This window comes from Manis javanica, chromosome 4 (genome assembly GCF_040802235.1).
Source record: "Manis javanica isolate MJ-LG chromosome 4, MJ_LKY, whole genome shotgun sequence".
Taxonomy (NCBI): Eukaryota; Metazoa; Chordata; class Mammalia; order Pholidota; family Manidae; genus Manis; species Manis javanica.
The window spans coordinates 64,929,191-64,944,609 of NC_133159.1; the positions used below are offsets into that span (position 1 = coordinate 64,929,191).

Consider the following 15,419-nt stretch of genomic DNA (forward strand, 5'->3'; position numbering starts at 1 on the left):
AATCAAGTTCTTTTCTTTCTTAAAGACATTTTTGATTTTGAGAAGGTTCGCTATTCCAGTATAGACAGTTTGGCGGAAGACCTTATGCAGTTACTCATTCGCCGCACTGAGCTTTTAATGGCCTATCTTGGAGCTGATGCACTGAGGCATACTAGTAGTTGTGTAAGTAGTCATGGCCATGTTATGTCCAGCAGCCTGTTGGAAGCCAAAGTACAGTAGGGACCATAAATGTACAATTTGAGTGTGCTATGAAATATTTAAGGTAACTATTGATTTTGTAACACATAAAGAATTGGCGGATATGGACTCAGGGAGGAAAAAACAATCCGGTAAAGAATGACTTTACTGTATTACACAGAAGTTCTGTCATTGAATCCCTCTGTAGTATCCAAAGCAGCTTTTTATATTGTTTAGGTAATGACTTAAGTTGTGAAATGTTGTATATTTCACAGAAATATTGCTTGAGTTGAAGCCAGTACTTGGGAGTTAGTTGATTTTCTTGTCTTGACGCCGTCTGTAATGTCCAGAATCATTCTCAAAGCTCTGTTTTTATGCTTTGCATTTGAAAATATACATTTTAGCCAACACCTTTGTGGCCCGTACATGCAAGAATATATAATTCCTAGTGCCAACAAACTTAATTTTGCCTGAGAATGTATTTTTAGTATTAAAATTATTCATTGTTTAATCAAGTTTAGGCAGTAGTGGTGTTTAATATGTACTGCTTACATTATTGCTTGTGCATTTGCTTATGTACTTGAATCAAAGAAACTGTAATAGCTGAGTATCATTATTAAGCATTTAAATGAATTGACACTGAGAAGTGTTTTACTATTGGTCCTATAAGTTACAATAGAGAGACTGAATGAATTAAAAAAAATCTTTTTATGGAGTAGAGCATTCTTTCCTTGAATGAATACTGATTGAAAAGATGACATTACTATGACAGCCAATTAAAATTTTTCCAGTTTAGTCTTGAGATTCTCTCTCAATATCTGAAGTTATTAATCTTGGTACAGCAAACATTTCTCCTCCAAAACTGGCTCTTAGTCATTCCCACAGAGAACTTAGCACACTGGGAATTTGTCATATTATGCCCATATTTTTAAAATATTCATATTTTGAGTCTTAGATTTTAAGGAAGGTCCCCCCCCCGAATATAGAACAAAATATTTTTTAATGGTATGGAAGTATATTTCATGTCTTTTATATGAATAAATGGGTTGATTGTTCATATGAATAAGGTTATTCAGAGTATTTTAGATACTTTCAGAGTTGCATTAATTTTTTTTCTAGGTCATATACCACTTATGGAGTGGTTGACTCAGTATATCAGTGGATTGGATTTGTTGATTTTGTTCCTAAGGTGAACTTTATTCATTTTAGAGTGAGTTACCCAGAAAAATCTAAAATACATTTTTTAAAAAGTGCATTTTTAGATTAAAGTGCCTAATTTCTGATTAATGAATAGAAAATTAAAAAGTAGGGAGAACATAATCCTTTATGTTTTGAAATTTATGTATGTGGCACATTTATGTAATACTAGCTATAAAATAGGGGATTCAGAATTTATGCTGTCTGCATGTACTGTTCCATAATGTGTAGGTTACTTGCATTAAACAATATGAAATTATGCTTTAATATTTTATGAGTATATAGCTCCTTGACTTTTTTTACATAATTCTTAATTTAACAATTGGCTCTTCATAATCCTTATTGTTCGACGTGACACATGCTTCAGTGTAAGCCTGAAGTTCAATCTCTCCCTCGCCCTCACTTCAGAGCCTCACCATAAATGTATCCAAAACCCTTTCCTCCCAGTACACCTTACCGAACACCTAACCCTAACTGTAGCACAGCTTTGGCACCTGAGCCCTCATGGTTACCTTCGACATTCCACCATGCCTCCCCATAAACCTTAACCTCAATCTCACCCTCGCCATCACACAGGAGCTGGTTCCTAACTGTAACTGTACACAATCCTGCCCGTACACTTTAACAAACTCCTAACCATAAACTTATCTCTGGCCCCTTGACTTGACACCTCACCATCCATTTCAATGTCAGCCCATTGAAAACCTGAAACATAATCTCGTACTCTCCCTCACATCACAGCCAGACCCTAACTCTAACCGAAAACCTCTCCCCCCTGTACACCTTCACGAACACCTAACCCTCAGCCTAGCCCTGGCTCTTGGACCAGACGCCTACCATCACCATTGACTTCACCTATGCCTCACAGTAACACTGTAGCTCAATCTCGCTGTTGCCCTCACATCACAGCTGGATCCTAAATGTAACCATACCCCTATCCTGCCATACACCTAGCCGAACACCAAACCTTAACCCTAGCCCAGGCCACTCGACCTGACCACTTACTGTCACCATCGACAACAGCAATGCTTCACTGTAACCCTGAAGTTCATACCCACACTCAGCCTCATGTCAGAGCCAGACCCTAACTCTAACCATAATGCTATCTGCCCCATACACCTATGGAACACATAATCCTAACCCTAGCCCTGCCCTTGGACCCAATCCCTCACAGTCAACATCATCACCCACACCTCACCGTAAACCTGCAGCTCAATCATGGTGTCGCCCTCAATCAGGGTGTATTATGCTCACCCTGAGGTGTCTTTCAAAATTTACCAGACACTGGACTACCTCATGGCAGATCTTCTGTGAAGGAGAGAGAGAGACCTGTCTTGGTCTTTGGTGAGCGGACAGTACAATAATGGAAGAACTATTGCTCTGCTCCCAAAAGAGAAAACTCTGCCACTGTGTCTGTTCAGTGTGCTCTGTAAACAGCCCCAGTGGCCTGTGAAGGATCTGCCCTCTGTCTTTAAGCTCTTACTCATCCTTAAGCCAAGGGCTACTGATCAGCTTCAAGCTGAACAGAAAATTTTGGCAGCTCAGTCGCTGTCTGAAGGTCAGTGTGTCACCATGACAGTTGTCACTCAGAGTGGAGGAAGTGAGCCATATTCTCAGTGTAACTGTAACCCTATCCTGCCCGTACACATTACCAAACACCATCGACAACAGCCATGCTTCACTGTAACCCTGAAGTTCATATCTGCACTCACCCTCACATCAGAGCCGGACCCTATCTCTAACCATAAGTCTGTCTGCCCCATGCACCTTATGGAAGAGCTATCCCTAACCCTAGCCATGCCCTTAAGCCTGACCCCTCATGGTCAACATCAACATCACCCACACCTCACCGTAAACCTGCAGCTCAATCACTGCATTACCATCACATCTGAGCCGGATCCTCAATGTAATCATAACCCTATCCTGCCTGTACACATTACCGAACACTAAACCTAACCCTAGCTGAGGGCCCCTGGACCTGACACCTGACTGACATCATCAACGTCCCCCATGCCTCACCATAAATCTGAACCTCAGTCTTGCCCTCGTCCTCACATCAGAGCCAGATCCTAACTCTAACTGCAACAGATTCTACCAAGTAACCTTACCGAACACCTAACCCTAACCCTAGCCCTGACCTTGCACCTTGTCCCTAACGGTCAGCATCGATGTCTACCACACCTCCGCATAATCCTGAATCTGAAACTTGCTTCACCCTCACATTAAAGCCAGTTCCTAACTGTAAATGTGATACTATCCTGACCATTCACCTTATCGGACTCCTAACCCTAACCCTAGCCCTGGTCCTTGGACCTCATCCCTCATGGTCACCATGGACATCACCAATGCCACACAGTAACACTGAACCTCTATCTTACCCTCGTGCTCACATCACAGCCGTATCCTAACTGTAAATGTAAACCTATCCTCCCTGTACAACTTTCCAAATGCCTAACCCTAACCCTAGCCCTGGCTTGTGGTCCAGACCCCTACCGTCACCATTGACATGCCCCGCACTTCACTGTTAGCCTGAAGTTCAATCCCTCCCTCACCATCACATCAGAGCCTGGCCCTAAATGTAACCAAACCCTTTCCTCCCAGTACACCTTACCAAGCACCTAACCCTAACTGTAGCTTACCTTTGGCACCTGAGCCCTCATGGTCACCTTCAACCTTCCACCATGCCTCCACCTAAACCTGAACCCCAGTCTCACCCTCAACGTCACACCAGAGCTGGTTCCTAACTGTAACTGTACACAATCCTGCCCCTACACCTTATCAAACTCCTAACCATAAACCTAGCCCTGGCCCCTTCACCTGACACCTCACCATTTGTTTCAGTATCACCCCAGTCAAAACGAAAACCTGAAACAATCGTACTCACCCTCACATCACAGCTGTACCCTAAGTCTTACCGAAAATCTCTCCCCTCTGTACACCTTCCCAAACACCTAACCCTTACCCTAGCCCTGGCTCTTGGACCAGACCCCTGTCATCACCATCGACATCACCTATGCCTCATGGTAACACTGTAGCTCAATCTCACTGTCACCCTCACATCAGAGCCGGATCCTAAATGTAAACATAATCCTATCCTCCCCATACACCTTGCTGAACAACAAACCCTAAGCCTACCCCAGGACACTCAGTCTGACCCCTCACAGTCACCATCGAAAAAAGCCACGCTTCACTGTAACCCTGAAATAAATGCCCACACTTGTCCTCCCATCAGAGCCGGACTCAAACTCTAACTGTAATTCTATCCATCCCGTAGATCTTACAGAACACCTAACCCTAAACCTGGCCATGCACATGGACCAGAACCCTCATGGTCAACATCAACATCACCCACACCTCACTATAAGCCTGCAGCTCAATCACGGTGTCGCCCTCACATCAGAGCCATATCCTCAGTGTAACCATAAACCTATCCCGCCCATAAAACTTACTGAACCACTAACCCTAACACTAGTCCTGGCCCCTTGACCTGAACCCTCATGGTCAACATCGACATCACCCACGACTCACCATAAACCTGGCACTCAATTTTGGCTTCACTGTCACATCAGAGCCAGATCCTCACAGTAACCATAGCACTATCCTACCCATATCCATTACGAAACACTTTATCCTAACCCTATCCATGGCCCCTGGATCTGACACCTCACCATCATTTTCATGTCAGACCCACCAAATTGCAAACCTGAGACAGAATCTCACACTCAACCTCACATCACAGCCAGACCCTAACTTGAACCGAAAGCCTATCAGCCCCGTACAGCATCCCAAACATCTAACTCTAACCCTAAGCCCTGACTCTTGGAACAGACCCCTACCATGAATATTGACGGCACCCATTTCTCACTGTAACACTAATTCAATCTCTCACTCGCCCTCACATGAGAGCCGAATAACAAATGTAACCGTAACCCTATCCTGCCCATACACCTTACCAAAACCCTAATCCTAACACTAGCCCTGGCCCCTGGTCCTGACACCTCACGATCAACATTGACGTCACCCACCACTGACCATAAACCTGTCGCTTAATATCGCTCTCACCCTCACATCAGAGCCAGATCTTCACTGTAACCGTAGTACTATTCTGCCTGTACCAAACACTCAACCATAACCCTAGCCCTGGTCCCGGGACCTGACCCCTCAGCATCATTTTCGTGTCAGCCCCACCAAATCGTAAACCTGAGGCACAATCTCGCAGTCACCCTCACACCGCAGCCAGACGCTAACTCTAACCAAAACCATATGAGCCCTGTACACTTTTCCAAACAGCTAACTCTAAGCCTTGCCCTAACTCTTTGAACAGACCCCTACCATGAATATTGACATCACCCATATCTCACTGTAACAATGTAATTCCATCTCACTGTCACCCTCACATAAGAGCTGAATCCTAAATGTAACCATAAAACTGTCCTGCCTGTACAATTTACCGAACCCCTAAACCTAACCCTAACCCTGGCCATTGGACGTGAACCCTCATGGTCAACATTGACATCACCGACAACTCACCATAAACCTGTTGCTCAATCTTGCCCTCACCCTCACATCAGAGCCAAATTCACAATGTAACCATAGTGCTATCCTACCTGTACCCATTACTGAACACTTAACCCTAACCCTAGCCCTGGCCCCTGGACCTGTCCTGCATTCGTCAATATTGACATAACCCACAACTCACCGTAAAAGTGTTGCTCCATCTCACCCTCACCCTCACATCAGAGACAAATCCTTACTGTAACCATAGCACAATCCTGCCCGTACACGTTACCAAACACTTAAACAGAACCCTAGCCCTGGCCCCTGGACCTGACCCTCACCATTATTTTTGTGTCAGCCCCACCAAATCGCAAACATGGGACACAATCTGGCACTCACCCTCACATCACACCCGGACCCTAACTGTAATGGATAACCTATTAGCCCTGTACACCTTCCCAAACACTGAACCCTAACCCTAGCCCTGACACTGGGAACAGACCACTACCATGAATATCTATGTCATTCATGTCTCACTGTAACACTGTAATTCAATCTCGCTGTGCCACTCACATCAGAGCTGAATAATAAATGTAACCATAACCCTATCCTACACGTACACCTTAGCGAATCCCTAAACCCAGCCCTCGCCCTGGCCCATAGACTTGAACCCTCACAGTGAACAATGACATTACCCAAAACTCACCTTAAACATGTCACTCATTCTAGCCCTCACCCTCACATCAGAGCCAGATGCTCACTGTAACTAGAGCACTATCCTGCCCATACCCTTTACCGAACACTTTACCCTATCCCTATCCCTGGCCCCTGGACCTGAACCGTCACCATCATTTTTGTGTCAGTCCCATCAAATCGTAAACCTGAGACACAATCTCGCACCCACCCTCACATCACAGATGGACCCGAACTCTAACTGAAACCCTATCAGCCCTGTACCCCATTCTAAACACCTAAACAAAGCCCTAGCCCTGAATTTTGGGTCAGACCCCTACCTTGAATATCGACGTCACCCATGTCTCACTGTAACACTGTCATTCAATTTCGCTGTCACTCTCACATCAGAGATGAATCCACAATGTAACCATAACCCAGTCCTGCCCATAAACCTTACCGAACCCATAAACCTAAACCTAGCCCAGGCCACTGGACCTGACCTCTCACGTTCAACATCAACATCACACACAGCACACAGTAAACCTGTCACTCAATCTCGCCATCACCCTCACATCAGACCAGGTCCTCACTGTAACCCTATGTAGCACTATCCTGCCCATAGCCATTACCAAACACTTAACCCTAACGCTAGCCCTGGCCCCTGCACTGGACACCTCACCATAATTTTAGTATCAGCACCAACAAATCAAAAACCTGAGGCACAATCTCACACTCACCCTCACATCACAGCCAGACCCTAAATCGAACAGAGACCCTATCATCCCTGTACACTTTCCCAAAAACCAAACCCTAGCCATAGCCCTGACTTGGAACAGACCCCTACCGTGAATATCGACGTCACTCATGTCTCACTGTAACACTTTCATTGAATTTCACTGTTGCCCTCACATCAGAGCCGAATCCAAAATGTGACCATAACCCTGTGCTGCCTGGACAAGTTACCGAAACCCTAACCGTAATCCTGGCCCCACCTGACCACTCAAGGTCAACATCAACATCACCCACAGCTCACTGTAAACCTGTAGCTCAATCTCGCCCCCACCCTCAAATCAGAGCCAGATCCTCACTGTAACCTTAGCACTATCCTGCCTGAATCCATTAACCAACAGTTAACTCTCACCCTAGCCCTGGCCCCTGCACCAGACCTGTCGCCATCATTTTAGTGTCAGCCCCACTATGTCGTAAATCTGAGACACAATCTCACACCCACCTTCCCATCACAGCCAGACCCTGAATCGAAAGGAGACCCTATCACCCCCTACACTTTCCATACCATAAACCTTAACCCTAGCCCTGACTCTTGGAACAGAACCCTACCGTGAATATCGACATCACCAGTGTCTCACCATAACACTCATTCAAACTCGCAGTCACCCACCCATCAGAGCCAAACCCTAAATGTAACCATAACCCTATCCTGCCTGTACACCTTACCAAACCCCTAACCCTAACCCTAGCCCTGGCGCGTGGACCTGACCAATAACCATCAAAATCAATATCACCCACAGCTCACCATAAAACTGTTGCTCAAATTCACCCTCACCCTCACTTAAGACCCAGATCCTCAGTGTAACCATAGCGCTATCCTTCCCATTCCCATTACTCTACACATAACCCTCACCCTAGCCCTGGCCTGTGCACCGGACCCCTCACATCATTTTAGTGTCAGCCCCACCAAATCGTAATCCTGAGACACAATCTCGCACTTACCCTAACATCACAGCCAGACCCTAACTCCATCAGAAACCCTATCACCCCTGTACAATGTGACAAACCCCAAAACCTAACCCTAGCCCTGACTCTCAGAACAGACCCCTACCATGAATATTGACATCACCCATGTCTCACTGTAACACTCATTCAATCTCGCTTTCACCCTCACATCAGAGCCAAATTCTAAATGTAACCATAATCCTATCCTGCAAGAACAACTTAATGAACACCTAACCTTAACCCTAGCCTTGGCCCCTGGACCTGACCAATCATGGACAACATCAACATAACACACAGCTCAGTGTAAACTTGTTGCTCAAACTTACCCTCACCCTCAATTCAGAGCAAGATTCTCACTGCAACCATGGGGCTATCCTGCCCGTGCCAATTTTGAACACTTATCCCTCACCCCAGCCCTGGCCCATGCACTGGACCCCTCACCATCATTTTAGTTTCAGCCCCACCAAATCGTAAACCTGAGACACAGTCTCGCACTCACCCTTGCATCACAGCTGGACAGTAACTCTAATGGAAACCCTAACATCCCTGTATACCTTCTCAAACACCGAACCCTAACCATAGCCTGAACTCTTGGAACAGACCTCTACCATGAATATAGATGAAACGCATGTCTACCTGTAACAATGTCATTCAATCTAGCTGTCACCCTCACATCTGAGCCGAATCCTAAATGTAACCATAACCCTATCCTGCTTGTACACCTTACCAAAACCCTAATCATAACCCTATCACTGGCCCCTGTAACTGACCCCTCACATACAAAATCGATATCACCCAGAGCTTACTGTAAACCTGTTGCTCAGTCTCACCCTCACCCTCACATCAGAGCCAGATCCTCACTGTAACCTTAGCGCTATCCTGCTCATACGCATTACTGAGCACTTAACCCTATCCCTAGCCCTGGCCTGTGGACCTGACCCGTAACCATCAAAATCGACATCACCCACAGCTCACCATAAAACTGTCACTCAAATTCGCCCTCACCCTCACTTAAGACCCAGATCCTCAGTGTAACTATAGCACTATCCTGCCTGTTCCGATTACCCTACACGTAATCCTCACCCTAGCCTTGGCCCGTGCACCGGACCCCTTACCATCATTTTAGTGTCAGCCCCACCAAATAGTAATACTGAGACACAATATCGCAGTTACCCTAACACCAAAGCCAGATCCTAACTTGATCAGAAACCCTATCGCCCCCATACAATGTCACAAACCCCGAAACCTAAACCTAGCCCTGACTCTCGGAACAGACCCCTAGCGTGAATATTGACGTCACCCATGTCTCATTGTAACACTGCCATTCAATCTCGCTTTCACCCTCACATCAGAGCCGAATCCTAAATGTAACCATAGCCCTGTCCTGCAAGTACAGCTTAATGAACCCCGAACACTAACCCTAGCCCTGGTCCCTGGACCTGACCCCTCACAGTCAACATCGACATAACCCACAGCTCAGCATAAACCTGTCACTCAAACACGCCCTCACCTTCACTTCAGGGTAAGAACCTCACTGTAAACATAGCGCTATCCTGCCTATACCCATTTATGGACACTTATCCTTCACCCTAGCCCTGGCCCATGCACAGGAACCCTCACCATCATTTTAGTGTCAGCTGCACCACATCGTAAACCTGAGACACAGTCTTGCACTCACCCTCACATCACAGCCAGACTGTAACTCTAATGGAAACCCTAACATCCCCGTACACCTTCCCAAACACTGAACCCTATCCCTAGCCCTGACTATTGGAACAGACCACTACCATGAATATAGATGTCACCCATGTCTACCTATAACAATGTCATTCAATCTCACTGTCACCCTCACATCAGAGCCTAATCCTGTATGTAACCATAACCCTATCCTGCTTGTACACCTTACCAAAACCCTAATCAAAACCCTATCACTGGCTCCTGTAACTGACCCCTCATGTACAAAATCAACATCACCCACAGCTCACTGTAAACCTGTTGTTCAATCTCGCCCACACCCTCACATCAGAGCCAGATCCTCACTGTAACAGTCGCGCTATCCTGCTCGTTTGCATTACCGAGCCCTTAACCCTAACCCTAGCCCTGGCCACTGGACCTGACCCCAAACCATCATTTTTGTGTCAGTCCCACCAAATTATAAACCTGAGACACAATTTCACAGTCACATGCACATCACACCTGAACCCTAAATCTAACTGCATCCTATTAGACCGTACGCTTTCCCAAACTCCTAACACTAACCCTAGCCCTGACTCTTGGAACAGACCCCTACCATGAATATCGATGTCACACATGTCTCACTGTAACACTGTTATTCGACCACGCTGTCACCCTGACATCAGAGCCAAGTCCTAAATGTAACCGTAACCCTATCCAGCCCGTATACCTTAGCGTACACCTAATCATAACCCTAGCCCTGGCACATGGGCCTGAAGCCTCACGGTCTACAACAACATCACCCACAGCACACTGTAAATATGTCACACAATCTCGCCTTAAACCTAACATCAGAGCCAGATTGTCACTGTAACCATAGAGGTATCCTGCCCATACCCATTACCGAACACTTAACCCTAACCCTAGCCCTAGCCCTGGCTCCTGGATCTGACCCCTAATCATCATTTTGGTATCAGTCCCACCAAATAATAAACATGACACAATCTCGCACTCACCCTCACATCACAGCCATACCCTAACTCTAACCGAAACCCAATGAGCCCCATATACCTTCCCAAACACCTAACCCTAACCCTAGCCCTGACTCTTCGAACAGACACATACCATGAATATCGACATCACCCATGTCTCACTGTAACACTGTAATTCAATCTCGCTCTCGCCTTCACATCAGAGCTGAATACTGAATGTAGCCGTAAACCCATCCTGCCCGTACACCTTGCCAAACAGCTAAACATAACCCTAGTCCTGACCCCTGAGACTGAACCCTCACGGTCTACATCAACATCACCCACAGCTCACCGTAAACCTGTCACTCAATCTCGCTCTAACCCTCACATCAGAGACAGATCCTCACTGTAACCATACCACTATCCTGCCCGAACAAATTACCAACCACTTAACCTTAACCCTAGCCCTGGCCCCTGGATCTGACACCTCACCATCGTTTTGGTGTCAGCCCCACCAAATTGTAAAACTGTGAGACAATCTCGCACTCTCCCTCACATCACAGCCAGACCCTAACTCTCACAGAAACCCTATCAGATCCGTACACCTTCCCAAACACCTAACCCTAACCCTAGTGTTGAATCTTGGAATAGACCCCTAACATGAATATCAATGTCACCCATGTCTCACTGTAACACTGTAATTCAATCTCGCTCTTGCCCTCACATCAGAGCCAAAACTTAAATGTTACCATAACCCTATCCGGCCCGTACACGGTACTGAACTCCTAACCCTATCCCTAGCTCTGGCCACTGGACCTTACCCCTCACGATCAACATCAACATCAGCCACAACTCGCTGTAAACCTGTCACTCAATCTCGACCTCACCCTCACTTCAGAGCCAGATCCTCACTGTAACAGAAGCGCTACCTGGTCCATCCCCATTACCAAACACTTAACCCTAACCCTAGCCCTGGCCCTTGGACCTCACCCCTCAACATCATTTTCATGTCAGCCTCACCAAATCATAAACCTGACACACAATTTCACAGTCATACTCACACCCAGACCCTAACTCTAACCAGACCATATTAGACCCGTACCTCTTCCCAAATACCTAAACTAACCCTCGCCCTGACTCTTGGAGCACACCCCTACCATAATATCGACGTCACCCATGTCTCACTGTAACACTGTAATTCAATCTCACTGTCACTCTCACATCAGAGCTGAATCCTGAATGTAACTGTAAACCTATCCTGCCTGTACACCTTACTGAACAGCTAAACATAACCCTAGTCCTGACCCCTGGACCCTAACCCTCATGGTCTACATCAACATCACCCACAGCTCATCGTAAACCTGTCACTCAATCTCGCTCTAACCCTCACATCAGAGACAGATCCTCAATGTAACCATACCACTATCCTGCCCGAACACATTACTGACCACTTAACCTTAACCCTAGCCCTGGCCCCTCGATCTGACACCTCACCATCGTTTTGGTGTCAGCCCCAGCAAATTCTAAAACTGTGACACAATTTTGCACTCTCCCTCACATCACAGCCAGACCCTAACTCTAACCGGAACCCTATCAGTCCCATAAACCTTCCCAAACGCCTAACCCTAACCCTGGCCCTGACATTGGGAACAGAAACCTACCACGAAAACCGACGTCACCCATGTCTCACTATAACACTGTAATTCAATCTCGCTCTCGCCTTCACATCAGAGCCAAAACCTAAATGTAACTGTAACCCTATCCTGCCCATACACTGTACAGAAATCCTAACCCAGGCCCTAGCCCTGACCCATGGAACTGATCCCTCATGGTCAACATCGACATCACCCGCAACTCACCACAAAATGTTACTCATTCTCAACCTCACCCTCACATCAGAGCCAGATCCTCATTATAACCATAGCATTATCCTGCCTGTACCAATCACTTAACACTAATCCTAGCCCTGGTCCCTTGACTTGAACCCTCACCATTATTTTCGTGTCAGACGCACCAAATCGTAAACCTGAGACACAATCTCGCACTCACCGTCACATCACAGCTGGACCCTAACTTGAAGAGAAACCCTATCGCCCCCATACACATTCCAAAACACAGAAACCTAACCCTAGCCCAGACACTTGAAACAAATGCCTTCCGTGAATATCAGTGTCATCCATGTCTCACTGTAACACTGTCATTCAGTCTTGCTGTTGCCATCACATCAGAGCCAAATCCTAAATGTAACCATAACCCTATCCTGCCTGAACACCTTAATGAACATGTAATCTAACCATAGTACTGGCCCATGGACGTGACCCCTCAAAGTCAACATCGACATTACCCAAAGCTCACCGTAAACCTGTCGCTCAACCTCGCCCACACTCTTACATCAGAGCCAGATCCTCACTGTAATCGTAGCGCTATCCTGGCCGTTCCCATAGCTGAACACTTAAGCGTATCCATAGCACTGGCCCGTGCACTGGACCCCTCACCATCATTTTATTGGCATCATCACGAAATTTTTAACCTGAGACACAATCTCGCACACACCCTCAAATCACAGCTGGATCCTTACTTGAACCAAAACGCTATGACACATGTACACCGTCCCAAACACCGAATACTAACCATAGCCCTGACTCTTGGAACAGACCCCTACAGTGAATATTGACGTCACCCATGTCTCACTGTAATACTGTCATTCAATCTCACTTTCACCCTCACATCAGAGCCAAATCCTAAATATAACCCTAACCCTATCCTGCCAGTACACCTTACCGAACCCCTAACCCTAACTATAGCCCTGAAACCTGGACCTGATCCCTCATGGTCAACATCGACATCACCCTCAGGTCACTGTAAACCTGTGGCTGAGTCTCACTCTCACTGTCATTTCTGATCCAGATCTTCACTGTAAACATAGCTCCATCCTGCCTGTACCCATTATGGAACACTTAACCCTAACCCTGGCCGTGGCCCCTGAACTAGACACCTCACCATCATTTTCGTGTCAGCCCCACCAAATTGTAAACGTGAGACACAATCTCGCACTCATCTCACATCACAGCCAGACACTAACATGAAATGAAACACTATCACCCCACGTACACCTACCCAAAAACTGAACACTAACCCTAGCCCTGACTCTTGGAACAGACCCATACCATGAATACTGACATCACCCATGTCTTACTGCTACACTCACATTCAGTCTCGCTGATGCCCTCACATCAGAACTGAATCCTAAATATGATCATAACTCTATCATTCCTGAGTACCTTACCGAAGCACTAATCCTAACCACATCCCTGGCCCCTGGATCTGGCCCCTCATGGTCAACATTGACAACACCCACAGCACACCGTAAACCTGTCACTCATTCTCGGCCTGACCCCCACATCAGTGCCAGATCCTCACTGTAAACATAGTGCTATCCTGCACGTACCCATTAAAAAACACTTAACCCTAACCCAAGTCCTGGCCCCTGCACTGGACCCCTCACCATCATTTTAGTGTCAGCCCCACCAAATCATAAACCTGAGACACAATCTCGCACTCGCCCTCATATCACAGTCAGACCCTAACTCAAACTGAAACCCTATCACCCCCATACAACTTCACAAACACCCAACTCTAACCCTAGCCCTGGCCCTTGGAACAGACACCTACCATGAATATTGATGTAAGCCATGTTTCACTGCAACAGTGTCATTCAATCTGGCTGTCGCCCTCACATCAGAGCTGAATCCTAAATGTAAACATTACCCTATCTTGCCCATACACCTTACCGAACCCATAACCCTAACCCTAGCCCTCGCCCTGGACCTGACCCCTCACATTCAGCATCTACATCACCCACAGCTCACCATAAACCAGTCGCTCAATCTCGCCCTCACTCTCACCTCACAGCCAGATCCTCACTGTAACCATAGTGCTATAATGCCCATAACCATTACCGAACACTTAACCCTAACCCTGTCCCTGACTCCGGCACCAGACACTTCACCATCATTTTAGTGTTAGCACAACCAAATTGTAAACCTGAGAAACAATCTCTCACTCACCCTCACATTAAAGCTGGACCCTAACTCGAATGGAAAACCTATCACCCCCATACACCTACCCGAACACCAAACTCTAACCCTAGCCCTGACTCTTGGAACAGACCCCTACCATCAATATCGACGTCACCCATGTCTCACTGTAACACTGTCATTCAATCTCGCTATCGCCTTCAAAACAGAGGTGAATCTGAATTGTAACCATAACCCTACCCTGCCCATACACCTTACTGAAACCCTAACCCTAACCCTAACTAAGGCCACTGGACCTGACACCTCACGGTCAGCAATGACATCACCCACAGTTCACCATAAACCTGTCGCTCAGTCTCTCCCACACCCTCACATCAGAGCCAGATCCTCACTGTAACTGTAGCACTATTCTGCCCATAACCACTACTGCACACTTAACCCTAACCCTAGCCCTGGC

At 46.6% G+C, this 15,419-nt stretch overlaps 1 protein-coding gene across 4 annotated transcripts in view; it reads left to right on the top strand.

Annotated features, from left to right (window-relative positions):
* Window positions 1-15,419, top strand: part of MIGA1 (mitoguardin 1) — a 122,834-nt gene that overhangs the window by 92,270 nt on the left and 15,145 nt on the right. For all 4 annotated transcript variants that reach the window (XR_012130216.1, XM_073234164.1, XM_073234166.1 and 1 more), the window contains one exon: window positions 1-15,419. This exon is cut by the window's right edge. Coding sequence is in view for 3 of the 4 variants with exons in the window: in XM_073234164.1 (XP_073090265.1) it covers window positions 1-219 (219 nt within the window). In the remaining variant the exon portion in view is untranslated.